Source organism: Odontesthes bonariensis, chromosome 15 (genome assembly GCF_027942865.1).
Source record: "Odontesthes bonariensis isolate fOdoBon6 chromosome 15, fOdoBon6.hap1, whole genome shotgun sequence".
Lineage (NCBI taxonomy): Eukaryota > Metazoa > Chordata > Actinopteri > Atheriniformes > Atherinopsidae > Odontesthes > Odontesthes bonariensis.
In genome coordinates, this window is record NC_134520.1 from 35,355,307 (window position 1) to 35,382,442 (window position 27,136).

General features: G+C 42.2%; 1 protein-coding gene across 1 annotated transcript in view; it reads left to right on the plus strand.

The window, feature by feature from the left end:
* Positions 1 to 27,136, plus strand: part of niban1a (niban apoptosis regulator 1a) — a 55,262-nt gene that overhangs the window by 25,453 nt on the left and 2,673 nt on the right. Inside the window, exons 2-13 of the mRNA XM_075486066.1 lie at positions 4,560 to 4,690; positions 5,568 to 5,696; positions 6,064 to 6,178; positions 15,442 to 15,606; positions 16,263 to 16,378; positions 19,511 to 19,615; positions 21,881 to 22,043; positions 22,133 to 22,320; positions 23,211 to 23,357; positions 23,442 to 23,552; positions 24,686 to 24,793; positions 27,014 to 27,125. Of these exons, the coding sequence (XP_075342181.1) occupies positions 4,560 to 4,690; positions 5,568 to 5,696; positions 6,064 to 6,178; positions 15,442 to 15,606; positions 16,263 to 16,378; positions 19,511 to 19,615; positions 21,881 to 22,043; positions 22,133 to 22,320; positions 23,211 to 23,357; positions 23,442 to 23,552; positions 24,686 to 24,793; positions 27,014 to 27,125 (1,590 nt within the window). The remainder of the gene's footprint in view (positions 1 to 4,559; positions 4,691 to 5,567; positions 5,697 to 6,063; positions 6,179 to 15,441; positions 15,607 to 16,262; positions 16,379 to 19,510; positions 19,616 to 21,880; positions 22,044 to 22,132; positions 22,321 to 23,210; positions 23,358 to 23,441; positions 23,553 to 24,685; positions 24,794 to 27,013; positions 27,126 to 27,136) is intronic.

The window sequence follows — 27,136 nt, forward strand, 5'->3', positions numbered from 1 at the left end:
TCGACTCCGCCGTCTGGAAGAACTTTAACATGAAAATGGCCGAGTAAAAGTTCCGTACCCTTCTCCATGTTTGGTGGATCCGCCGATTACTTTCTTTTCCGGTTAAATGATAATATAAAAATATAAAATAAATAATAAAACAGGGGTGGTCCGTGGTGTAGTGGGTTGAGCAGAGGCTATAGTCCTCGCTGCAGCTGGCCCTGTGCTGCATGTTGTTCCCCCTCTCTCTGCCCCGTGCTTCCTGTCTCTTTGAACTTTCCATTAAAGGCACAAAAGCCCAAGAAAAGCTGAGAGATAATCTCATCAGATAAACCTTATTTCTAACGAGCAGCTCTAAGTAGTATAGTATATGTGTCTTAAGTTTTCTTCTATATGAAATAGTTTGACTCTGAGGTTTGAGTTGTTTGTGGGCTGCTGTTCCAGGTTAGTTTTGGCTTCTTTTTGTTTTATCTTTTAGTAAGAAAATACATCATTTTCCTGAAAACCTCCCGTAAAGAAGCTAAATTCTCTCATTTTTAAATGAAATCCAGTCGGCTACATTAAATCCTATGGAATAAACCCAAATACAGCGGACATCTTTGGGTGTTTATGGACTCAAACTGGGATTTCTTTTCATGAATTTTACCATGAAACCCGTCAGACTGATTCCAGATGTTATAATCAGTTATAGAAGAGCCCATTTAAGGCTTCTCTGCATCCTGACTCCATCTTCGGCCCACCAGCAGAACCTGGCTGTGCGTTAGGAAGACGTTCACCCCTTCAGTAGCAGACTTAAATCACCTGTAATAGTTTCTGGACTGAGCATCGCTTTAATCCAGTCCTCCCCTCCTCTCTGTGGTGGAAACAATGAAGTCTGCAGGGCTGCAGGGGGATGACAGAAAGCAAAAATGGGAACATTTCCTCTTTGTTTTCCTTTTTCTGCCTCTGAAACTCGACTCCTCTGCACCAGGAGTCTGGCCCGGTTTACCCGGGAACCGACCGAAACCCGAGAGCTCGTTCTTTCCTCTGAAATCATCTGGATGTTCTGCCAGCCGTCGTAGGTTGACAAACCACAGGAGAGGCCGAGTGAAGAAAGCCATCCGGCCTCGAGTGTTCGAAGACTTGGACAGAATCCGATCCGGAGAGAGATGACTCATACGGTCCAGGCAGACGCCTCAGTGACCCGATTAGTGCAAAATACTGCCATCACCTCCCATTTCATCTGGTGTCTGTCTGCAGGAGGAGGAGGAAAACGAGTGTTTTCTGTGTTAACCCGTTCTGATAACTACACCTAAATCCAGCAGCGGAACCAAAGTTGTAGAATAAAAGCCACAGACCATAAAACAATGAAGGAAATTAAATAACTGCAAAAGAAACTGCAGTAAAACACAATGAGACACAATAAAAATAACTCTGATACCAAGTTAAATAAAAGATGAAGTCAGAGTTCTGAGATCAACACAAACTGAAATAGAGTCTGAGCTGTTCATGATTCCAGAGATCAGACAAAAACACTTCAGTTCAATAAAACTTTATTGATCCCTGAAGGTAAACAATATCCCTGCAGGATAAATTATTATCAAAGATCAGCTTCTGTTAACCAGCTCTGTGATCCTCCTGCTTTCCTGTTAGCGCTCTGTCTGCAGTCTCTGTCTGCCCGGATAGTCTTAAAGCTGAGCAGAGAGCTGTCAGAGCTGTTCCTGCAGTGAGTGAGAAACTAAGTGAACCCCTGATCCAGCAGCTGGTAGCAGCAGTGAGTGAGAAACTAAGTGAACCCCTGATCCAGCAGCTGGTAGCAGCAGTGAGTGAGAAACTAAGTGAACCCCTGATCCAGCAGCTGGTAGCAGCAGTGAGTGAGAAACTAAGTGAACCCCTGATCCAGCAGCTGGTAGCAGCAGTGAGTGAGAAACCAAGTGAACCCCTGATCCAGCAGCTGGTAGCAGCAGTGTGTGAGAAACTAAGTGAACCCCTGATCCAGCAGCCGGTAGCAGCAGTGAGAAACTAAGTGAACCCCTGATCCAGCAGCTGGTAGCAGCAGTGTGTGAGAAACTAAGTGAACCCCTGATCCAGCAGCCGGTAGCAGCAGTGAGAAACTAAGTGAACCCCTGATCCAGCAGCTGGTAGCAGCAGTGAGTGAGAAACTAAGTGAACCCCTGATCCAGCAGCTGGTAGCAGCAGTGAGTGAGAAACTAAGTGAACCCCTGATCCAGCAGCTGGTAGCAGCAGTGAGTGAGAAACCAAGTGAACCCCTGATCCAGCAGCTGGTAGCAGCAGTGTGTGAGAAACTAAGTGAACCCCTGATCCAGCAGCCGGTAGCAGCAGTGAGAAACTAAGTGAACCCCTGATCCAGCAGCTGGTAGCAGCAGTGTGTGAGAAACTAAGTGAACCCCTGATCCAGCAGCCGGTAGCAGCAGTGAGAAACTAAGTGAACCCCTGATCCAGCAGCTGGTAGCAGCAGCAGTGAGAAACTAAGTGAACCCCCGATCCAGCAGCTGGTAGCAGCAGTGAGTGAGAAACTAAGTGAACCCCTGATCCAGCAGCCGGTAGCAGCAGTGAGTGAGAAACTAAGTGAACCCCTGATCCAGCAGCTGGTAGCAGCAGTGAGTGAGAAACTGAGTGAACCCCTGATCCAGCAGCCGGTAGCAGCAGTGTGTGAGAAACTAAGTGAACCCCTGATCCAGCAGCTGGTAGCAGCAGTGAGGGAGAAACTAAGTGAACCCCTGATCCAGCAGCTGGTAGCAGCAGTGAGTGAGAAACTAAGTGAACCCCTGATCCAGCAGCTGGTAGCAGCAGTGTGAGAAACTGAGTGAACCCCTGATCCAGCAGCTGGTAGCAGCAGTGAGTGAGAAACTAAGTGAACCCCTGATCCAGCAGCTGGTAGCAGCAGTGAGTGAGAAACTAAGTGAACCCCTGATCCAGCAGCTGGTAGCAGCAGTGTGTGAGAAACTGAGTGAACCCCTGATCCAGCAGCTGGTAGCAGCAGTGAGGGAGAAACTAAGTGAACCCCTGATCCAGCAGCTGGTAGCAGCAGTGTGAGAAACTGAGTGAACCCCTGATCCAGCAGCTGGTAGCAGCAGTGAGTGAGAAACTAAGTGAACCCCTGATCCAGCAGCTGGTAGCAGCAGTGTGTGAGAAACTGAGTGAACCCCTGATCCAGCAGCTGGTAGCAGCAGTGAGTGAGAAACTAAGTGAACCCCTGATCCAGCAGCTGGTAGCAGCAGTGAGGGAGAAACTAAGTGAACCCCTGATCCAGCAGCTGGTAGCAGCAGTGAGAAACTAAGTGAACCCCTGATCCAGCAGCTGGTAGCAGCAGTGAGAAACTAAGTGAACCCCTGATCCAGCAGCTGGTAGCAGCAGTGAGTGAGAAACTAAGTGAACCCCTGATCCAGCAGCTGGTAGCAGCAGTGAGTGAGAAACTAAGTGAACCCCTGATCCAGCAGCTGGTAGCAGCAGTGTGTGAGAAACTAAGTGAACCCCTGATCCAGCAGCTGGTAGCAGCAGTGAGTGAGAAACTAAGTGAACCCCTGATCCAGCAGCTGGTAGCAGCAGTGAGTGAGAAACTAAGTGAACCCCTGATCCAGCAGCCGGTAGCAGCAGTGAGTGAGAAACTAAGTGAACCCCTGATCCAGCAGCCGGTAGCAGCAGTGAGTGAGAAACTAAGTGAACCCCTGATCCAGCAGCCGGTAGCAGCAGTGAGTGAGAAACTAAGTGAACCCCTGATCCAGCAGCTGGTAGCAGCAGTGAGAAACTAAGTGAACCCCTGATCCAGCAGCTGGTAGCAGCAGTGAGTGAGAAACTAAGTGAGCCCCTGATCCAGCAGCTGGTAGGAGCAGTGTGTGAGAAACTAAGTGAACCCCTGATCCAGCAGCTGGTAGCAGCAGTGAGTGAGAAACTAAGTGAACCCCTGATCCAGCAGCTGGTAGCAGCAGTGAGTGAGAAACTAAGTGAACCCCTGATCCAGCAGCTGGTAGCAGCAGTGAGTGAGAAACTAAGTGAACCCCTGATCCAGCAGCTGTTAGCAGTGAGTGAGAAACTAAGTGAACCCCTGATCCAGCAGCTGGTAGCAGCAGTGTGAGAAACTGAGTGAACCCCTGATCCAGCAGCTGGTAGCAGCAGTGAGTGAGAAACTAAGTGAACCCCTGATCCAGCAGCTGGTAGCAGCAGTGTGTGAGAAACTAAGTGAACCCCTGATCCAGCAGCCGGTAGCAGCAGTGAGTGAGAAACTGAGTGAACCCCTGATCCAGCAGCTGGTAGCAGCAGTGTGTGAGAAACTAAGTGAACCCCTGATCCAGCAGCAGGTAGCAGCAGTGAGTGAGAAACTAAGTGAACCCCTGATCCAGCAGCTGGTAGCAGCAGTGAGTGAGAAACTAAGTGAACCCCTGATCCAGCAGCTGGTAGCAGCAGTGTGTGAGAAACTGAGTGAACCCCTGATCCAGCAGCTGGTAGCAGCAGTGAGTGAGAAACTACTAACTTCCTGGTCCAGGTTCTTTTTCTAATGTGTGGACCGGGCTCATCGGGACAATGTTCATCCAAAGCTCTGATTAACTGTTGTTATTTCCCATTTCTCCGTGTCCCTGCAGGCCAGGCCGAGAACGAGCTGAAGGGGTTCAGTCCGCACTACAGGAAGCAGTTCTCTGTGGCCCGCTTGGCTCAGGTGGAAGATGACCTGGAACACAACAAAGAGAAAATCACACAGCTGCTCAAACAGAAGGTCGGTCTGAAAAAGCTTTGTCCCATTATTAGAAACTCTCAGAGCATGAAGGAGAAGTTTCATGGGAAGAAGCTCTTGGTCTCCACTTTAGATGAAAGTACTGATGGGAAACTGGAAAAACAAACCTCTGAATAAATAATGAATGCACGTAAAAACACAGGTTGTTATCGCCCCAGTTTGTCCTACTTATGGTCAGAAGCTAAAGTGGTGCAGCAGGTCATGAATAATGAAATATGATGTTTGCTTTGAATGGGTCATCTTCAGGTTTAACATGAAAACGATCCCTTTAACAGCATCTTTGTCGAACTCGACACTCGTGCTGTTTGGTCATTTCCCAATAAAAAAAACGGCTGAACTTCCTGGAGAAATCATGCTTGTTTTTTATGTTCCTTTTCCATATTTTCTGGCTCATTTGCAGTGTTTAAACAAAGCAGAGAGACTGAAGCTTAAAGTGGGGGCTGTTCCAACACTAAAAGGGCACGAGTCTGTGTTGTGTTGGCATGAGACAAATAAACCGTTATTACAAAAAGTAAAGTAAATAATAAAATAACTAATAAAAGCTGCGTTAGTACGCGTTAAATAATCAACAAGTTAACTCGCCCAGTCCTACAAATAAGATGGTTACACTGAGTCAACAGGCAGCCAGAGAGGGATGAAAGGACTTTTTATTGATACGTTTGTTGCTTCTACAACTGCTCAGAAACACGGAGTTAACATGGGAGTGTGCATAAAAACAGAGGAACTGATGGCGACGTCATCTGTAATGTGGCACAGATGCTGGTGATGTTTAACCACGGATGTGAAGGATGCAAAGTTAGGATTGGGAATGAAATGATTGGAATGCAGCCATGTTTGTTTCTGACTTTGTGTTCACCAGGCGACTCCGGAGGAGGGCGAGTTGCTGTACGAGGAGGCCGTCTTTTACTTCGACGACATGAGGAAGTGGAGGAAGAGGTACGTGGTGGTGAGAGCCAACTACTGCCTGGAGTGCCACGACAGCCTGGAGGTGAGCCTTAAAGGGACAGTTCGCCTCTTTTGACATGAAGCTGTATGACATCCCATATCAGCAACATCATTTCTGAACATCTTCTTACCCCCTGCTGCGTCCTGTGAGCAGAGTTCCAGCCTCGTTTTGGTGTTGATGAAGGTAGTCCGGCTAGTTGGCTGGGGTTTAAAAAATAAAGCGTTTTGCTTCTCAGAACAATATGCGTTCAACAGAGTAATACATTTGCATCACAAGATCGTTCTCCAGGAAAAAGTCAACAGAACTGTCCCTTTAAATCCGCCGTCACACACTCAGAAAGCAGCAGAAAGGGAGACTGGGTGAGCTCCTTCTTACTCTTCTTCTTCTTCTTACTCTTCTTCTTCTTCAGACTTTTTTTAAAGGGGTTCCCCCGCGCCACAAGCTGCTGCCTACAGGGGGCACTGTTCTCACCACAGATGAGTCCTACATGGCCATGGTGGACAAATGCTTCCCTGGTGACACCAGTGAGTACAGCTGTTACACCTGCTCAGTCTTCCTGTGTTTTCAGTGCATTTCTCTCTGTGTATTAAGGAATTCAGGTGAAAATATTTAAGTTTTTTGTTTTCATCATGGAGCTCCGACTGTAGCCTGCCGGGAGTAGATTTAGATTAAGTGAACGAAGAAGAAGATGAAGCCACTGTTTTGTCTCCTGCTGGATTTTCAGCTGCAGCTGTGAAGCCTCGACTTCTGTGTTTGCTTGTTCATCTATTTTCAGGCAGAAGTGACTAAATTTGGATAAAAGATTCTAAATGATTGCAGCACCTATTGGCCATCAGTGGTTTTAAACATTTCCTGATGAGTTTCAGTCCATCTTTTATACGAAGCACATGAGCAGAGGTGGGCAGAGCAGCCAAAAATTCTACTCAAGTAAAAGTACTGTTACTTCAGAATAATATGACTCAAGTAAAAGTAAAAAGTAGTCATCCGAATAATTACTTGAGTAAGAGTAAAAAAGTGCTCGGTGAAAAAACTACTCAAGTACTGAGTAACTGTTGAGTAACGTCTGATTTATTTGTTAACACAAGCATTCAATCAGACAGACAAAAATACTAAATAATCATCTTTAGGAAAATTAGAGTTCATCCAATTGATCAAATAAATTAAAATGAATCAATTAATTACAAAATAGCTTAAATTAAAATAATCCAGGTAAATTCAAGAACTTCAATAAAAAATAAAAGAGACTTAGGAAATGTGTAAAACATATGTAACCCATATGTAACCTAAAAAACAAACATTCACCTATCCATGGGGGAAAAAACGAGTTTAGGAAACTTAGCGCTACATGTTTCCTCAAGTTAGATGTTGAGTTTCTGCTGAAATGTGCGTTTGTTTTGGTTGCCACAGAAGACACATAATGTAGCTGCTGTTTCTCACTCTTTGTAAGGTAAACATGCTTTCAGTATGAGGCCTCGTCTGCGTCTTCATTTCCCACCGTTGGTTCTGACATTTTTCATCTGTTTCTTTGTTTGTTTGCTACGACTGCTAATGCTAAAGCTAACCCGTCCCGCCGCTGAGATCGAGTACGGTCACGTGACCAGACCGCACGGCTGCGTCTGATTGGTGGAACACAGTCAGGTGGTAGAGCCTTTGGTGGAAGTCTCTCTCTCTGTCAGAATAAAACATTAAAATGAGGCGTACGCGGGGGGATAAAAATAATGAGGCGTAGAATACCAAAGAGGTAAGAAGAAAAGTAACCAGCTCATTGTAGCCTAATGTAGCGGAGTAAGAGGACAGTTTCTGCTGCACACATCTACTCAAGGAAAAGTAAAAAGTATAGAGATTTAAAACTACTCCTAGAAGTATAATTTTTTACTCAAGTAAATGTAAGTCTTTACTACCCACCTCTGCACACGAGTATCATCAGACATGAAAGGTCACAAAAACACATTTTAACCCCTTAACGCCTATTGTCGCATATATGATTCAAACCGTTTGACTCAATCAACCAGCTGAGATAGGATCTTTATTCCCCCAATGCCGGTTAGTCCATATTCACTACGGCCGCAAAGTGACGGACTTATTTCCTGTTGCAGATTTATATAAATATATATGTAAAAAAAAAAAAAGGGTGAATAAAAAACACAGTTTTTTCACTGTTATATTACTGTGTTGTTGTTATCTTATTATTGACCATTATGCCTGATGTTGCAAATAAGCAACATACCAAAATTTCTATTTATTTTTTGTGCAAAAGTGAAATTAATAATTATTTACCACATACTTAAAGGCTAAAACACACACAAAACATTTTTTATATACAGCTATATAAATTCAGGCGTTAAGGGGTTAAATTTGGACTAAAAACGTCTCAACAACTTTATTAAGAAGTTAAAATATTTAGTTAAAACCTTCTCCCTGCAGTCATCATACTGGCCTGCCTCTAAACTCATCATTTAGTGTATTTATTGATAGTTTTAGCCTCAGGTGAGGACCAGCTGAGCTGATGGAGGTAATTACCAGGAGGAGGAGTGAGAAATCATCTCATTCAGGCATCCACTCTGTGGGAAACTAAACAAACACAGAGGAAACAGTTCGGCTCAAAGCCTGTTCAGACCTGCCTGCCTTTAGTTAGAATCAGCTCCCCCCCCCGTTCTCATGATGTCATGGAAACAGCCGTGAACTGATCAGTTTCAACAGTTTTTGGCCATGACTCAATAATCTGTTTCCTTATTGTGACAGAATCTGACCCGATTGTTTTATTCGTGTAAAGATGTTTAACAGCTTAGAGATAAATGCTATCTTTCATTGTGATGGAGTGACCATCACTAGGGTTGTGGGTGTGTTCTGACTGTCACGCCAATGAGCCTGGCTCTTTGGTGTAGTGGTCAGAGCCCCATTTTAGTACCCAGAAGGCCGGGGTTCGAGTCCCAGCGGCGCAACTCTACTCCCCTTCGCTACAAATGGCCATCCTTCTTCGTTAAAGAGAGGGGGGAAAAAAAACAAGATCCCAAAAAATTGCAAAAGGGGAAACCATTAACACCTGTGTCTCGCAGTGAGTTGAATCCCACTTCTGACACCAGTTGTGCAGGATACCAAGCAGGACAGAGGGGAGGACACAGGTGTTGAGCTCAATGTGGGTTTTTATTTACCCAAAACATGAAAAAAGATTAACAAAATCAACAACTGAACCGGCATGCCAATAAAAGAGGTCAAATCAAGATACTAAGTCAAAAAACATCACTGACAGGACTCTGACAGGACTCAGACAGACAGACAAAAAACTGACCTAATGAAATGACACATAGGGGCCCTTAGATACTATCTAACTAAACCATTCACACACAATAGGGGAAAACAAAAAGGCTGCCACATAAATACTAACACAACCACACTGAGATGAACCTAAACACCCCCTTCAGTTCCCCCCACTTGACATGAAGCATTGGTTCAGTCCAATCAGGCCATCAGCAGTACTTCCTGCATCTCAGCCTGTAGCCACACCTTTTGCCCATCAGGAAGGGGAAGCCAAACACCAAACCCAGGTAACTCCAACAAAGAAAGAAAGTATTAATACAACGTAAAACTGAATTTACCTTGCAGTGCATATGGAGTGTGTGCACTCCATATGCACTGCAAGGCAATAAAGTAACAAACTACAACACATTATATAATTAAAGAATATTCAAAGTAATAATTACAAAGTAAGTTAAAGAAACCAAATTGTGGAAGGGTGTGGCTTGCCATCACATTCATGATTACCTCAGGATTTTCTGCTCAAACACTTGGTGGTGACCCTAAGTCTCCTTCGGTCAGATGTGATGCTGCCGGTGGAAGAGGACCGAGAGGCAGCCATGTTTTAGAAGTCTTATCAGGATCTATATTTATATGACTGAAAACAGGCTTAATGTCGGGGAATGAATTCATTCCAAGTCTTCACTACAGAGATTTCCTGCTGTGTTTTTATACACTGAAAAAAAAACAACTCGTAAGATTTACTTAAAAAACACTTAGTAAGTATTTGCACTCAAATGATTTAAGCAATATTTAATTTTACTTACCATAAAACATAACAGTTTTGAAGATATTAAGTAACATTTACTTAATTACATCTAAGTTTTAAGTTATATTTATTTAAACAAATTAAGTAAAGTGTTTTTCATAGGCAGGAACATCATTTTACTCAACATTTTAAGTAAATTTTATAAATCTGTAGTATTTGCTGTTATGAAGTAACTTAGTAGATTTTAACGATACACTTTCAGAGTAAAGTTTATGTAGTATTTCTAGGTTTATGTACATACAACTATTAAACATTTAAATTGTATGAGGAAACCTAAGTAAAACTTACTCTTCCTCCATAATTCATGTGTTACGTTAATAAAATGTTTAATTTTACTTAAGAAGCTCGAGTTCTTACTGAATCTTAAAAATACAGTTACTGTAAGAGAGTTGACTTCACCAAAAAAGTCTCTTTTTTCAGTGCATGAGAGGATGAAGCGGGAGTGATTTCCATCCTGCAGCTGCAGAGCGTCGCTGACAGACTCCAGATTCAAAGTGTCTCAGAGTCGGTCCTGCATCTCAGGATGGTGCAAAGCTCACAGCTGCTGGTTGTGAACAGAAGAGTTTCTAACCTTAGAGAAGTCGTTCAGGAGAAGATTATCAGCTCACTGAGTCTGTAACATGGACTGAGAAATCACTCAGAGGTTGTTTTTTATCACAAATACATGTTTGGCATTCGTAACCGCCCAAACCGCTTGAAAATGAGTTAAAGATTCAGAAATGCTGCTGATTTTAACTGTGCTGCTCTGCATCATGATGGATCCAACAGAAAAGCTTCCAAACGTACGACCTATGGCTGTTCAGGCTCAGCTGCACTCACTGACCTCTGGGAAATCTGGGAAAAAGAGAATGGGACAAAAAAAATCAGTTTACTGATTTAATTGGTTATTATTTATCAAATTAAACATGAGACGAAGTGCTTTTAGAGCATTTTAGCTCTTTCTTTCCTCTGAGATATAAATATAAAACTGCTTTAGGTTTGCATGTGTTGTTAGCAGCAAAGCAACAAAGCAAAGCTGGTTTCTTTGATCCAGATCTGTGTTAATCTGCTCACACGGAACCAGATCTGTGTTAATCTGCTCACACAGAACCAGATCTGTGTTAATCTGCTCACACAGAACCAGATCTGTGTTAATCTGCTCACACGGAACCAGATCTGTGTTAATCTGCTCACACGGAACCAGATCTGTGTTAATCTGCTCACACGGAACCAGATCTGTGTTAATCTGCTCACACGGAACCAGATCTGTGTTAATCTGCTCACACGGAACCAGATCTGTGTTAATCTGCTCACACGGAACCAGATCTGTGTTAATCTGCTCACACAGAACCAGATCTGTGTTAATCTGCTCACACAGAACCAGATCTGTGTTAATCTGCTCACACGGAACCAGATCTGTGTTAATCTGCTCACACGGAACCAGATCTGTGTTAATCTGCTCACACAGAACCAGATCTGTGTTAATCTGCTCACACGGAACCAGATCTGTTTTAATCTGCTCACACAGAACCAGATCTGTGTTAATCTGCTCACACAGAACCAGATCTGTGTTAATCTGCTCACACAGAACCAGATCTGTGTTAATCTGCTCACACGGAACCAGATCTGTGTTAATCTGCTCACACGGAACCAGATCTGTGTTAATCTGCTCACACGGAACCAGATCTGTGTTAATCTGCTCACACAGAACCAGATCTGTGTTAATCTGCTCACACTCACACAGAACCAGATCTGTGTTAATCTGCTCACACAGAACCAGATCTGTTTTAATCTGCTCATATAGAACCAGATCTGTGTTAATCTGCTCACACGGAACCAGATCTGTGTTAATCTGCTCACACAGAACCAGATCTGTGTTAATCTGCTCACACTCACACAGAACCAGATCTGTGTTAATCTGCTCATATAGAACCAGATCTGTGTTAATCTGCTCACACAGAACCAGATCTGTGTTAATCTGCTCACACAGAACCAGATCTGTTTTAATCTGCTCATATAGAACCAGATCTGTGTTAATCTGCTCACACGGAACCAGATCTGTGTTAATCTGCTCACACGGAACCAGATCTGTGTTAATCTGCTCACACAGAACCAGATCTGTGTTAATCTGCTCACACAGAACCAGATCTGTGTTAATCTGCTCACACGGAACCAGATCTGTGTTAATCTGCTCACACAGAACCAGATCTGTGTTAATCTGCTCACACAGAACCAGATCTGTGTTAATCTGCTCACACAGAACCAGATCTGTGTTAATCTGCTCACACAGAACCAGATCTGTGTTAATCTGCTCACACAGAACCAGATCTGTGTTAATCTGCTCACACTCACACAGAACCAGATCTGTGTTAATCTGCTCACACAGAACCAGATCTGTTTTAATCTGCTCACACTCACACAGAACCAGATCTGTATTAATCTGCTCACACAGAACCAGATATATGTTTGTGAATAGAAAAACAAAGACAATCTGAGCTGTTTTAGGGCATGAAAGGGTTATTTTTATGGAGAAACACCTCCTCCGTCTGCAGTTTTGGAGAAAAACCTTAAAATAAAAATGCTTTTGGGACGGCTCCCAGTTCTTCTTCTGCTTCTTCGCTCGTCTTTGCTGCTCAGACTCCCTCTGGAGCTACTTTTAGCTTCAGACACAAATGTTGACCCAGGTTCTGTTTCCACAGTCGCTTCAGTACGTTTTGAGCCGACAGAAACGCGTCCGTAAAGCATGAAGTAAACACAAGGAGAGGTTATTAAACGCTCCATTTTAAGGCCGTCCTGTGTGTTCACAGGCTGAAGCGTAATGCTTACATTTAAGCCTGTCCTGTTGCACAAAATTAAGCTACCCATCAACCTATATTTTTACAAATACTAAAGTGGCTTGAAACCTGTTGTAACTTCCTGGGATATTTCTGCTGCTTTGTGTCGCTCGTCTGAAGGCTTTAATGCTGCCGTGTTTGTTCCATGTTCCTCGGGCTCTGGGGGAACCCTCACCTGCGTGTTCCTGCAGGTGTTCTGCAACCCGACACCGCCGGTACTTTTCCTCCGCCTCACGAGTCAGAGCCTGAGCTTCATGCTGCCGACTCCCGCCACGTTCCTGTGTCCAACTGACGGAAATATTTCACAGATTTTGTTGGACAGCCGTGTGACCGGATGGAGTTCAGCGTCTCACCTGGAGGAGAGGTGTAAAGAATCTCTCTCATGGTTCCAACAACCAGCACAGAAACTGAGTCCAGTTTTCCACGTCAGAGCCCCGCTGAGCTTTGTATCTGATTAAGTAAACAAGTTCATTTCAGAGATGATCATTTGTTCATTATTCTTCTGAGTAAAAGAAAAAAAATCAAGTTGAAAGAAGAATAAAACATCTGACGGATGTTGTTTTTAAAGTCAGGTGGGGTCAGTGGAAGATATATTTCTGGATATGTGGAAGACATCACTGACACCAAGCTTCCTGCTTATCGGAGCCGGCGGGGAGCATAAAGGCAAATAAAATGTAAATATACCTGAAGGACGGTCAGCTGGAGCCATTAAAGAAGAGCCAGATGTTTACTGCAGATACCTGAAATACAGCTGCAGAATCCCTTCAGCTTTACTTCTGCTTTCAAACGGCTCAGAGTGAAATGATCATTTTGGACTTGAGTGAATCATGTTAAATTCGATTAGAATTATTATTTTTTTAACTTTATTTTTTATTGAACAACACCGTCACAGTCCGAGGAGTCAGTTTTTTTTTTTTTTGTTTGTTTTTCCCCATTCTGCTAGATCATAAAACAAAGACAACAACAACGATGTAAAAGAAAGTGTTCTTACTTTAAGAGTTTTCCACCCTCACCTAACCACGTTCCAGCCATAATAATAATAATAATAATAATTATAATAATAACTTGGACTTATATAGCGCCTTTCAGGGTACCCAAGGTCGCTTAACAAGAGAAAAGAAGGGGGGAAGGGTAGGGCCGGAGGGGTGGGTTTAAGAGTAAGAGCCAAGGTCCCCAACGGTCTGTAAATTGTGTATTTTGGAGTCTCAACATAAAAGTTATTTTGTCCATTATTTAAATTCTCCTAACTACTGACTGCCATGTATCCAGTGTTGGGGGGTATTGTTTTTTTTTAAAAATGTATCTTTATTTATAGACCTTTTTCAATTTACAGAACACAAAACAATACACCAATCCCGCCCACCCACTCCCACAAGGCCAAAAACAAACAAACAAAACACAACAATGTATATACCTTCTTAAACATGTAAACTCACAATATGTGTACTTTCAATCCAAAAACAAAAGAAGACATGTTCTTACACCTGCACATTCCTAGTTACATGGATGCACTCATACTCCCGCACATAAATATATCCATACTTATACAGACATATACACATGTACCCATATATAAGTGCATACTCGCAAGTACATATGCATCCGATCCACCCAAAAGGGGAAAATAGATAAATAAATAAACACCTAGCAAATGTAGGCTCTCATAAAGTACATTCCTGCTCAGAATGTAGCAGGATCGTAGGGATAAAACTGGGAAACAGAATAGCGGGGATTCCTAGGCAGCTGAGAAGCAAATATTTTGTCCAATAAATCAAATTTCTCCCTCCAAAAATTGTCTAAAAGGGGAACACTTCCAAAATATGTGTGTGGTTAGCAGACTCATCTCCAGCATGAACCCGTTTGACTGGGATCCATTAAGGATCTATGGACTGTTTTCCACTGGAACTCTCTCCATAGGTTTGCTCAACTTTAACTTTATGCACTTCTGACGAAATACTGTCCCAGACCTCCATGCTTATCTCTAGTTCAAGTTCTGTTTCCCATTTTTGTTTAATATGTAAATACTTTATTCATCCCAATTTGGGAAATTATTGTGTTGCAGCAGCGTACAGAAAAACAAGCAAATAGAATAAAAATAGAGAATAAACATCAGCTATAAACAAGTCTACAGTATGAAGAGTAGGGTAAATAATAATAATAAACATCAGTAAACTAAATAAAAACAGATTTGCATATTTAACAATAAAGGTAAAAATAAATACATTTAACTGAGCAGACTGAACCAATAAGAAATATAGGGTATATGGATAATTTACATTATATTGTACTATGATGATATTTGTGCAAAATGAGCAGTTTCTGGTTTCATACTCGACAGCGTATTGTATACACCAGATATCGGTCTCCTAGGATGCTCTCTTTCTTTGTATCCTTGTCAAGTATTGTTCTATGGGTGGATCAGTTTTTTTTATGGAAGTCCGTTCTGGGTGTTTAGTCAGATAGCTTCTTATCTGAAGATACTATTAGAAATTTAACAGTAAAAACTTATTTTCTTGTAAATGTCGGAGCACATTTCTGTGTTTTGGTGACAGAGATGATTGATAATAATAAACTAAGTAAAACGCAGACATTAAGTCTCCATCTGAACGTTTTAATAAGATGCTACAGCTTTTTAGTTCAATAAATCTGATTTCTTCTGCGCTTCATCTTCTCAAAATAAGAGGATTCTCAGCTGAAAGTCTCACGTTTCCTCCTGTAAATGCTGTAAATATGTTGGATTCTTTGTCTCGTGTGAATAAATCCTGGAAGTTTGAAGTTATCCCAGATGAGTCTGACTGTAATCCTGATGCTGGGTGGATAAATCTGCCTCTCCTGCTTCCACCTGCTTTAAGCTTTGCTCATCCTGTGGTTTGATGAATAAATGCAGACTCTGCCCTTCCCTGCGTTTCAGGTGTGAAGGAGGAATTTGAGCCCCCCCTGTCGGGGATGCCGGGTGAGTTTCCGGTCTACCTGCGCCTGCCCTACAGGAGGGACTCGTACTTCTGCTTCAGGCAGCAGGCCAAACAGGCCACCTTCATGTCCATCCTGTCGGACTGCATCAGGCACCAGAACCAAGGTACAACCGCACGGACAATAATCACAAGCCGGCGAATATTTACACTAGGGCTGGGCAACCATTAAAATGTTTAATCTAATTAATCACATGATTTCCTTGATTAATCGCATTTGTACGCAGAATCCAAAAATGAATCCAAAAGTAGCGTATAGCTTTTAGCATTTAGCTTTATTTTAAATGTGCTGCCATATGAATGAAAGTGCCATAACATTTGTTGTGCAAACACACTTTTAACATCAGCATCTTTCTGTAGTTTTTATGTAGAAGCCTCGCTCCACTGTCTGCTTCAGTTTGAGTTGTTTAATCCAGAGCGAGGCCTCGTATTTTCTGCTTATTTCCATGTTCTGTGATGTGTTGCTGCGATTAAATCTGTCGGCTGCGGTTCAGCGGACGGGAAACGTTCCGTTAGAGGAGAATCACGGTCGTTACTCAGGTTGGTGTGGCGGCGTTCAATCCCCGACATCAGTCGGAACGCTTCCCCGAGGCAGTTGCCATGGCAACAGACTCACCCCGGATAAGCCGAGTCTGTGTCACTGAAGCGTTTCATTCAGCCGGTGAAGGTCACGTCTCTGTGAGCAATGCTTCATAACAGAATAACAGACTTCTTCTTCTCCTTCTTCTTCTTCTCTCCTTCTTCTCTTCTTCTTCTTCTCCAGACTTCCTGAGGCAGAAGACGTGTGAGGTTCAGGCCTTCCTGAAAGCCGTGCAGCTGCACCGGCAGGACAGCGGCAGCTACGAGTCCTGGGACATGCTGATAGGAAGCGACGTCAGGGTACGGCCTCGCCTGAACGCTGCTCAGCAGCAGCTCAGACACACACCTGCTGCTCAGTTCAGCTCAAATCTGCAGTTTCTGAACACCTGCATGGTATTCGGGTCAAATTGACCCGTTTCAAATTTTTAAAAGAAGAAAAATGCTACAAGTATACATTTTTTCAACCTGAAACTCGACGGCCTTAGCTTATTTTCTGTGATAAACATGTACAAAAAAAGAAAAAAAGCTACATAAAATCACAAGAACGCAATAAAATCATAAAAAAATAAAAATAAAATAATAAATAAATAAATAAAAAAACATTAAAAATAATCATTAATTAATTAATTTAAAAGTGAAGAGTGCAGATAAAATACTTTCAGGTGTCATATGCACAGCTAAATAGAACTGTTTTCAGCCTGGATTTAAACATTGTCAGATTTACAACATTTTACAACATGCTGGATGTTTCAGCCTACAACGCATTTTTATAATATAAACTCTAATAATAATAATAATGATGCATTTTTTGTCCAAGATAAGCATGATTTATGACACCCAAGTCCTGAGCATAGTGGATTTTAACATCAACTATGACCTGATGACAAAAACAGTAGTCACGCTTCCAGCAGAGACTGATTGTGTTCATTAAACATAAATGTCATCTCAGTTGTTTGAAATTGAGATAAAGACGATATATGTTAATGGTTTATGAAATAAAATTTTATGTTAGAATTGTTTTTAAAGCCCCAAATATGTCCCGGGTCAATTTGACCCGAGGGACACCAGAGGGTCCCAAAAGTGAAGACCCTACAAGGGTTAACACTTGTAAGGTTGCAGGACTCAGAATGTAAGCTAATTACTAACCATTGGACCCTTAAATCACACGTATGCTCCATTAAAGGGACAGTTCGCCTCTTCTGACATGAAGCTGTATGACATCCCATATCAGCAACATCATTTCTGAACATCTTCTTACCCCCTGCTGCGTCCTGTGAGCAGAGTTCCAGCCTCGTTTTGGTGTTGATGAAGGTAGTCCGGCTAGTTGGCTGGGGTTTAAAAAATAAAGCCTTTTGCTTCTCAGAACAATATGCGTTCAACAGAGTAATACATTTGCATCACAAAATGGTTCTCCAGGAAAAAGTCAGACCTCACAATCTCTTGGCCCTATTTTTTCTCCCTTCGTATCACTGCCTGCTGTGCAGACCGAGCAGCAAACACCGTAACGGGCGCGGCTGTCGGCATATGGGATGTGATACAGCTTCATGTCAGAAGAGGCGAACTGTCCCTTTAATGTCAGGCATGAGTGAAAGAATCTCTGAGGCTGAAACTCTGGCCTCGGTGGGATCCTGCAGGGCGTTATTTGCATGACTTTCACATGGAGGCTGTGGCAGCTCTTTAGCCACTTCTGTTTGAGCCCGACAGCAGGGGAGCTTTTTATTCGCTCGGACCTTCATCTTTGGCCCCCGGTTGCTTTGATTGTGCTTCCTCTGATGGTCCGCGGCGCCGGAACCCGCCCACATGCCGGCTAAACGCTCCATTGTGCTGCTGCTGGTCGCTCGCATTGTTTGTTGGAACTCGTGAGGAAGTTTGCAGGAAGTCTCTGCTGAGGTCGCCCTCATCAGTGCATCATGAACACAAACCATTTAAAGTAAAGCCGGTGCGGAGTCGCATGTTTCCTGTTGTTCATGGCAGCGCACGAGCTTTCATTTAACACACACACACACACACACACACACACACACACACACACACACACACAGCTGAGAAATGAATGGCGTCAGCAATGCAACACAAATGTTTTCACTCAGTTTTATGATCACAGCTGCAAAACTCCAGTTACAGACCGGACTGTTGAGTTTATAGGAAGTGTGTGTGTGTGTGTGTTCTTGCACTTACTGTTGAGTGAGGACCAAGTTAAGTTTTTAACCAACAGAGTGAGGACATTTTTACAAAGTGAGGACATTTTGGCCGGTCCTCACTTTGTTTCCCTTCTCGATGACCTCCTCTGGTTATATAGATGCTATCCTCTAATTTTCTCAGTAGGAATGTCAGAATGTCCTCAGTGTCAATTTTTCACCCCTAAAGTTTAACACAGATTAAAATCTTTTTCTGAATCTTTTGTGCTTTCCCAAAATCTGAAGCAGTGTATTGGATCACTATGCCACCGAGTGTCTGGAATGACACTGTTTGTTTCAAAGTGAACTAGAAATACTGGTCCTCACTTTGTGAGTGGTTTTACTCGGTCCTTACTCCGCAATAAGTATGAGAGTGTGTGTGTGTGTGTGTGTGTTTTATCCTTCAACATCAGGGACTTTTTTCCAGAAACGACAAATATTTCTCAGCTGCTGCAGACTCATAAATCTGAATGTTTTTTTTTCTCTGATTTTTGAAGGCAGGAAGTTTGTCTGAAGGACCGCCCCCCTCATTTGCATAATACAAATTAAAATAAACAAATGAATAAGTTATATATTCCAATTAAAATAACTAGGACTGGGTGAGTTAACTAGTTATTATCGCATTAACTCGTTCATTATTTAACGGCGATAAATATTTTATCGCGTATTAACGCATATTTTATGATTTATTTTATAATTGTAAAAGTCTGTCGCTCACAGGCTTTTATTTTGTAAAAGTCTGTTGCTCACAGGCTTTTAGTCTGTAAAAGTCTGTCGCTCACAGGCTTTTTTTTGTAAAAGTCTGTTGCTCACAGGCTTTTTTTTTTGTAAAAGTATGTTGCTCACAGGTTTTTATTCTGTAAAAGTCTGTTGCTCACAGGCTTTTATTTTGTAAAAGTCTGTTGCTCACAGGCTTTTATTTTGTAAAATAAAGATTAAAATGAGATTAATCATGATTAATCAGGGAAATCATGTGATTAATTAGATTAAACATTTTAATCGTTGCCCAGCCCTAAAAAGAACACTTGAATAAGTTATATTTTCCAATTAAAATAAGAATTAAAACTGAGAACAAAGGAAATAAATGTACGGTTACAGTCCTCCATAAGGAAGAAGCTGGAGATTGTTGTTCCTGCGGTGACGTCATAGAGAAATAAGTTTTCACTTTGAACGTATAATAAGAGCATCTGACAGTGAATCGGATGGTTTGTTAAACAAAGTTCATGAATTAAAGATGATGATAACTTCTGTGCAGGTGATGGCCAACCTGGTGATGGAGCACCTGCTGCCCTCTCTGGAGAAGGACATCCTGCCTCGCCTCAAAGCCAAGAAGAATGAGAAGAAGAGGGTCTGGTTCGCTGTGAGTGGTCTCCTCATTATAGCCCCCCTCAGACATCTGTTACCATGCGGCGCCACGGGCGCCGTTTCTATCCCTCATGTTCAGAGATGGGGACTCGAGTCGCTGTTTTGATGACTTGTGACTTGACAAAAAATAAAAGACTTGAGACTCGACTCGGACTTGGAAGTTAAAGACTCGGAACTTGACTTGACTTGAGACACGATGACTTGAATGACTTGAGTGTTAAGCATCTAGCATAACTTTGAACTTTGTTTGTCATTTGAAGATCCATTCTGACCAGTAAGTGCTCGTCAAATTAGCTAATATTATCCTGTTAGCCTAGTCGGTAGTTAGCTAACGTTAGCTTGATATGATACGGGGTGGACAGGTTGGACACATTGGCTAATGATGTTTACTGACAGTTACTTATATCTTTGTGTTTTCACTTTATTAAGATCAAATTCTGCAGGTAAAATTGCAATAATAAGCTGACTTGACTTTGACTTGACTTGACCGAGAAATAATTACTTTGGACTTACTTGAGACTTGAAAGCTAAGACTTGGGAGACTTACTTGAGACTTGAAAGCTAAGACTTGAGACTTGAAAGCTAAGACTTGAGACTTACTTGAGACTTGAAAGCTAAGACTTTAGACTTATTTGAGACTTGAAAGCTAAGACTTGAGACTTACTTGAGACTTGAAAGCTAAGACTTGAGACTTATTTGAGACTTGAAAGCTAAGACTTGAGACTTACTTGAGACTTGAAAGCTAAGACTTTAGACTTACTTGAGACTTGAAAGCTAAGACTTTAGACTTATTTGAGACTTGAAAGCTAAGACTTGAGACTTACTTGAGACTTGAAAGCTAAAACTTGGGACTTATTTCAGACTTGAAAGCTAAGACTAGAGACTTACTTGAGACTTGAAAGCTGAGAATTGAGACTTACTTGAGACTTGAAAGCTGAGAATTGAGACTTACTTGAGACTTGAAAGCTAAGACTTGAGACTTACTTGAGACTTGAAAGCTGAGAATTGAGACTTACTTGAGACTTGAAAGCTAAGACTTGAGACTTACTTGAGACTTGAAAGCTGAGAATTGAGACTTACTTGAGACTTGAAAGCTAAGACTTGAGACTTACTTGAGACTTGAAAGCTGAGAATTGAGACTTACTTGAGACTTGAAAGCTAAGACTTGAGACTTACTTGGGACTTGAAAGCTAAGACTTGAGACTTACTTGAGACTTGAAAGCTAAGACTTGGGACTTACTTGAGACTTGAAAGCTAAGACTTGGGACTTATTTGAGACTTGAAAGCTAAGACTTGAGACTTACTTGGGACTTGAAAGCTAAGACTTGGGACTTACTTGAGACTTGAAAGCTAAGACTTGAGACTTACTTGAGATTGAAAGCTAAGACTTGAGACTTACTTGAGACTTGAAAGCTAAGACTTGAGACTTACTTGAGACTTGAAAGCTAAGACTTGAGACTTACTTGAGACTTGAAAGCTAAAACTTGGGACTTATTTCAGACTTGAAAGCTAAGACTAGAGACTTACTTGAGACTTGAAAGCTGAGAATTGAGACTTACTTGAGACTTGAAAGCTAAGACTTGAGACTTACTTGAGACTTGAAAGCTAAGACTTGAGACTTACTTGAGACTTGAAAGCAAAGACTTTAGACTTACTTGAGACTTGAAAGCTGAGACTTTAGACTTACTTGAGAGTTACTTGAGACTTACTTGAGACTTGAAAGCTAAAACTTGGGACTTATTTCAGACTTGAAAGCTAAGACTAGAGACTTACTTGAGACTTGAAAGCTGAGAATTGAGACTTACTTGAGACTTGAAAGCTAAGACTTGAGACTTACTTGAGACTTGAAAGCTAAGACTTGAGACTTACTTGAGACTTGAAAGCTGAGAATTGAGACTTACTTGAGACTTGAAAGCTAAGACTTGAGACTTACTTGAGACTTGAAAGCTAAGACTTTAGACTTACTTGAGACTTGAAAGCTGAGAATTGAGACTTACTTGAGACTTGAAAGCTAAGACTTGAGACTTACTTGAGACTTGAAAGCTGAGAATTGAGACTTACTTGAGACTTGAAAGCTAAGACTTGAGACTTACTTGGGACTTGAAAGCTAAGACTTGGGACTTACTTGAGACTTGAAAGCTAAGACTTGAGACTTACTTGAGATTGAAAGCTAAGACTTGAGACTTACTTGAGACTTGAAAGCTAAGACTTGAGACTTGCACATGTGTGACTCGGTCCCATCTCTGCTGCTGTTTCCCAGACGGTGGAGGCGGCGTACATCCTGGTCCAGGAGCATCTGCTGGAGGGGCTGTCGGCGCTGAAGGAGGAGTGCCGGACGTCGGCGCGGCAGCAGGAAGTGCAGATCCACTCCGACATGGACCAGATTCTGCACTCCAGGCGGCGGCTGGAGGAGAACATCCGAGGTACGGCTCTGCTCCGGCTCTGCTCCGGCCCGCCTGCGGCGCTGAAGGCAGGAAGCTCGGTTTCTCACGCGGTTTCTTTGTGCTTCCAGCTAAAGTGTCGGAGCCGGCGGAGCGGCTGTGCTCTGAGTCCGTCCAGCCGTACCTGGGCTCCGTCCTGGAGGAGCTGATGGAGCCGGTCAGCTCCGGCTTCCTGGAGGGACGGCAGCTGAGCGAAGCCGCCATGGACCAGGTGTGCCAGGACTTCCTGCAGGGAGCCGAGGACGAGCAGCTGAAGAAGGTCGGTTCCTCCTCGCTGCTCTGAGGCGGCGGCACACACAGGGTCCAACTTCTTGCTGTGTTCAAAACTGCATACTACATACTGCATACTTCTTACTGCATACTTCCATACTACATACTACACACTGCATACTTCCATACTACACACTGCATACTTCCATACTACATACTGCATACTACATACTACATACTGCATACAACAATCTGCATACTACATACTGCATACTTCCATACTACATACTGTATACTACATACTACATACTGCATACTGCATACTGCATACTACATACTGCATACTACATACTGCATACTACATACTTCTTACTGCATACTTCCATACTACATACTGCATACTACATACTGCATACTTCCATACTACATACTGTATACTACATACTACATACTGCATACTACATACTGCATACTACATACTTGAAACTGCCGTTTTGACAGGAAATGACGATCGGCGACGTCACGTTACGTTGCATCTTGGGTAGTTTGAGTATGAGTAGTAACCTCATGATGCATACCCAACATTTCAGAGAATCTAGTATGCATCCGGGAACTTCTGCTTACTCAAACTCACATACTAACTCAAAAAGTTAGTAGGAGTAGTAGGAGAAGTATGCAGTTTGGAACACAGCCAAAGTACGGGGGAAGCTAAAGATGTATCCCTCCAACTCAGTGGGGTCACATGGCCCTGAAAGGATCGGATTATTGGCTAAATTACAATCAGACTGAGTTATTAAGTGCATGTAGACACCTTAATCTGACTAAGAACTGGATCGGATCGGATTAAGCCCGCCCACAGTCTGTTTCACCTGATATTAAACAGCCACATTCAGCTGTTCCCCTTCTTTAGCCGAGCTGAACTTCTTCCACCTTGTTCAGGCGTTGGCCAACATGGAGAAACCGAACCTGCTGAGCTGCTACCTGAAGATGGGCTCGCTGCAGGACAGGCTGCAGCACCTGCGGCAGAGATTCGGCTTCTCCAACATCTCAGCTGTGATCCACAGCGCTCAGATCGACCTGCAGCAGGTGGGCGGCAGCTCGCTGCTTTACTTACAGAGCGGGCCGACGCCTTTCCTCACTCACTCATCACTTTCATCACTCTGCTTTCAGCTGATGGAGAACGCAGCTTACACCTTCAGGCTGCTGCTCTACAAAGCCATCCAGGATAACCCAGACAACACCCAGTCCGCCATCGAGAAGGTCAAACACAGAGTGCTGAAGGTCAGAAACCCATTTCTGATGGGACGTTACGCTCCTAAAGCATCTCCTCAGGACTAAACATCTGTCCTGTGCCTGCAGCCATCAGCAGAAACCAGTTACACTGGAAAAAATCAAAGTCTTACCAAGTGTTTTTGTCTCATTTCTAGTCAAAGTATCTCATTACATTTAAGGCGAGACGCTACAGGTGAATAGGGTAATATTTTAAAATAATAGATATCACCATGAAACTTCCTCAGTTGATTACTTATACAAGTATGAAAAAAAAATGTATTACAAGTTTTAGAAATTTGTATGTTTAATCATACAAATTATGCCTTATCTCATTAAATATGCACACATTTGCATATATTTCCGGAAGCAAGATCTGAACATATGATAAAGCCAGGTGCAAAATTCTTTTTTCATTTAGTTTACACACAAAATGAAAAGAAAATTACAGAGGGATTTAAGGATATCGGCTTTCATTTCCTAGGAAATCAAAATATACTGTCCATAGCCTAAAAAACATAGATTTTCGTCATATTTTTTATTATAATGTTACATAAATCAGGCCAGGAATGATTTATCAACAAATCCTTCTGTAAATATCTTCAGAATACTGCTAAGTGTATAACTGGAAAGTTTGGTGTTAGTAGATGCTCCATAGGCTGAGATATTGATACTGGAAAAATACACAAAACTGATTTTGAGAAAACGGCGTGTTGTTGGAGTTTTAACGTTTTTTTTACTGTTTTTCTGGATTCGTCAGCATCACTTTATCTCTACAGGGTAGAATCAGCAAAGCAGGATTGTTGAGGCCACTGTGGAAGAATCAGAGTGATTTATTGCCCTGATTCCAGCAGTTTAAAACCACATTAACAGAGTTTTAATGCAGTTTGCAGACAGACTGTTGCTGCTTTACAGTTTAAAGGGATTTTACATGCCGTCATACATATTAAACATGAGATACATTTTCAATCACTAAAGTTTCCCTGAACAGTTTGGCTCCTGGAGTTGAAATGCAGCTTTATTAACTTCTGTGTGACCCCGAGGTGACGATGCATCAGAAGTTATCCTGGAATGTGACAGAGTAAAGAAAGTGAAAAATGTAGAATAAGTCCTGCTGCACTGACCTTTGACCCGTCTTCCTGCAGCAATACGACTACGACAGCAGCACGGTGAGGAAGAGGATCTTCCAGGATGCGCTGGTGTCCATTACGCTGCCGTTCATCAAGAGGAACCTGGCTCCCACCTGCAAAACGGTGAGGCTCCCGCTCCCAAGCACCAGATTAACACTTCCATCTTCGTGTTTACCGTTAATATAACGGAAAATATTCTCTCTGAATAGATTAGCACCTCCGTACATTTCAGAACTACTCACAGAACATGTTCCAAATCGAGCTCTGAGATCATCAGGTGCTACTTTATTAAATATTCCTAAAATGAAATATAAAAAGACGGGTGAAGCTGCTTTCTGTTTTTATGCACCAAAAATCTGGAACTCTCTACCAGTGTCAGTCAACAGATATTACAAACTTTAAAAAGCAGCTAAGAACACATCTATACACCCTCGCCTTCTGCTAGTTTTATAAATTCTATTATTATTTATGTTACATTTATTGTTAAATTCATTTTTCTATTTTTAGTACTTTATCTTTAATTTATATCTATCTCCCCCCGAGTAACATGTTCTATTGTACTCTATTTTGTTATTCTTGTAGTTATTTTACTTTATTTACTTTGTATATTGATCTTATTTGTAAAACACTTTGAGCTACATTTTGTGTATGAAAGGTGCTATATAAATAAATTATTATAATTGTTATATTATTATAATAACTCTAATATGGCGTCACATTTCCCTGTCAGAACTGATTCTTTGTTGCTCTTTAAAACCTTAAATAAACCCAGCAGGTCCGACTTTGGGCCGGATCCAGATGTTCATCAGAACCGATGCAGCTTACCTTCATGTTCTGTGTGTCTGCCTTGAAAAATATACATCACCTGCAGCCAAAGATGGCGATCATCTTCTGAACCGTGGTTATTCTCTGACCGTGTTCATGCTGCCCCCCGGTGGTCAGGTTCAGAACTGCTCCTGGTGGACATCAGACATCCCAAACAGAACATGATTCCCTCGCTCCTCATCCCCCAACATGACACAACCACGTGCAAACACCCCCCCACCCCCTCACTAAAACAGTTTACAGACACATTTTTGAGGCTTCTGACCCCCCTACAGACACATGGATGTGTTTTATAGGCATGAGTCACTGTGGAATCATGTGAGAAGCAGAGGAAATAAAGACCAAACCCGGCTCAGTCACACCAGATTTACAAGTTTGGAAGAAACATTTGACTCAAACTTTTTTTTTTTATATATATATATATATATAACACATATTTATTGGTTTTTCATGTTAATATAACAACATCCAAAACATATGGCAGTAAAGGAAATAATAATTAAATGATTAAAAAAGATACATTAAACCGCAGTAATTGTAACATTTCCATGACCCTAAAACGTCTCGATGACCCTAAAACGTCTCGATGACCCTAAAACGTCTCCACGAACTTAAAACGTCTCCATGAACTTAAAACATTTTACATGACCCTAAAACGTCTCCACGACCCTAAAACGTCTCCACGAACTTAAAACATTTTACATGACCCTAAAATGTCTACATCTCCTTGACCCTAAAACATCTCCATGACCCTAAAACATTTCCATGACCCTAAAACATCTCCATGACCCTAAAACGTCTCCACGACCCTAAAACATCTCCATGACCCTAAAACATTTCCATGACCCTAAAATGTCTCCATGACCCTAAAACATTTCCATGACCCTAAAACGTCTCCATGACCCTAAAACGTCTTGATGACCCTAAAACATTTCCATGACCCTAAAACGTCTCCATGACCCTAAAACATTTCCATGACCCTAAAATGTCTCCATGACCCTAAAATGTCTCCATGACCCTAAAACATTTCCATGACCCTAAAATGTCTCCATGACCCTAAAACATTTCCATGACCCTAAAATGTCTCCATGACCCTAAAACGTCTCCATGACCCTAAAACGTCTCCATGACCCTAAAACGTTTCCATGACCCTAAAACGTCTCCATGACCCTAAAACGTCTCGATGACCCTAAAACATTTCCATGACCCTAAAATGTCTCCATGACCCTAAAATGTCTCCATGACCCTAAAATGTCTCCATGACCCTAAAACGTCTCCATGACCCTAAAACGTCTTGATGACCCTAAAACATCTCCATGACCCTAAAACATCTCCACGACCCTAAAACGTCTCGATGACCCTAAAACGTCTCCATGACCCTAAAACATCTCCACGACCCTAAAACGTCTCGATGACCCTAAAACATCTCCATGACCCTAAAACATCTCCATGACCCTAAAACGTCTCCATGACCCTAAAACATCTCCATGACCCTCATGGTTCTGTCCGTCTGTGCAGGAGCTCCAGAGTCTGGAAACAACGATCTACGCCGACCACTCCAGCTTCCTCCATGTTGAGAACGTCTATGAGGGCATTCTCCTGCAGATCCTGGACAAGGAGGTTTCCAAAGGTAGAACACAC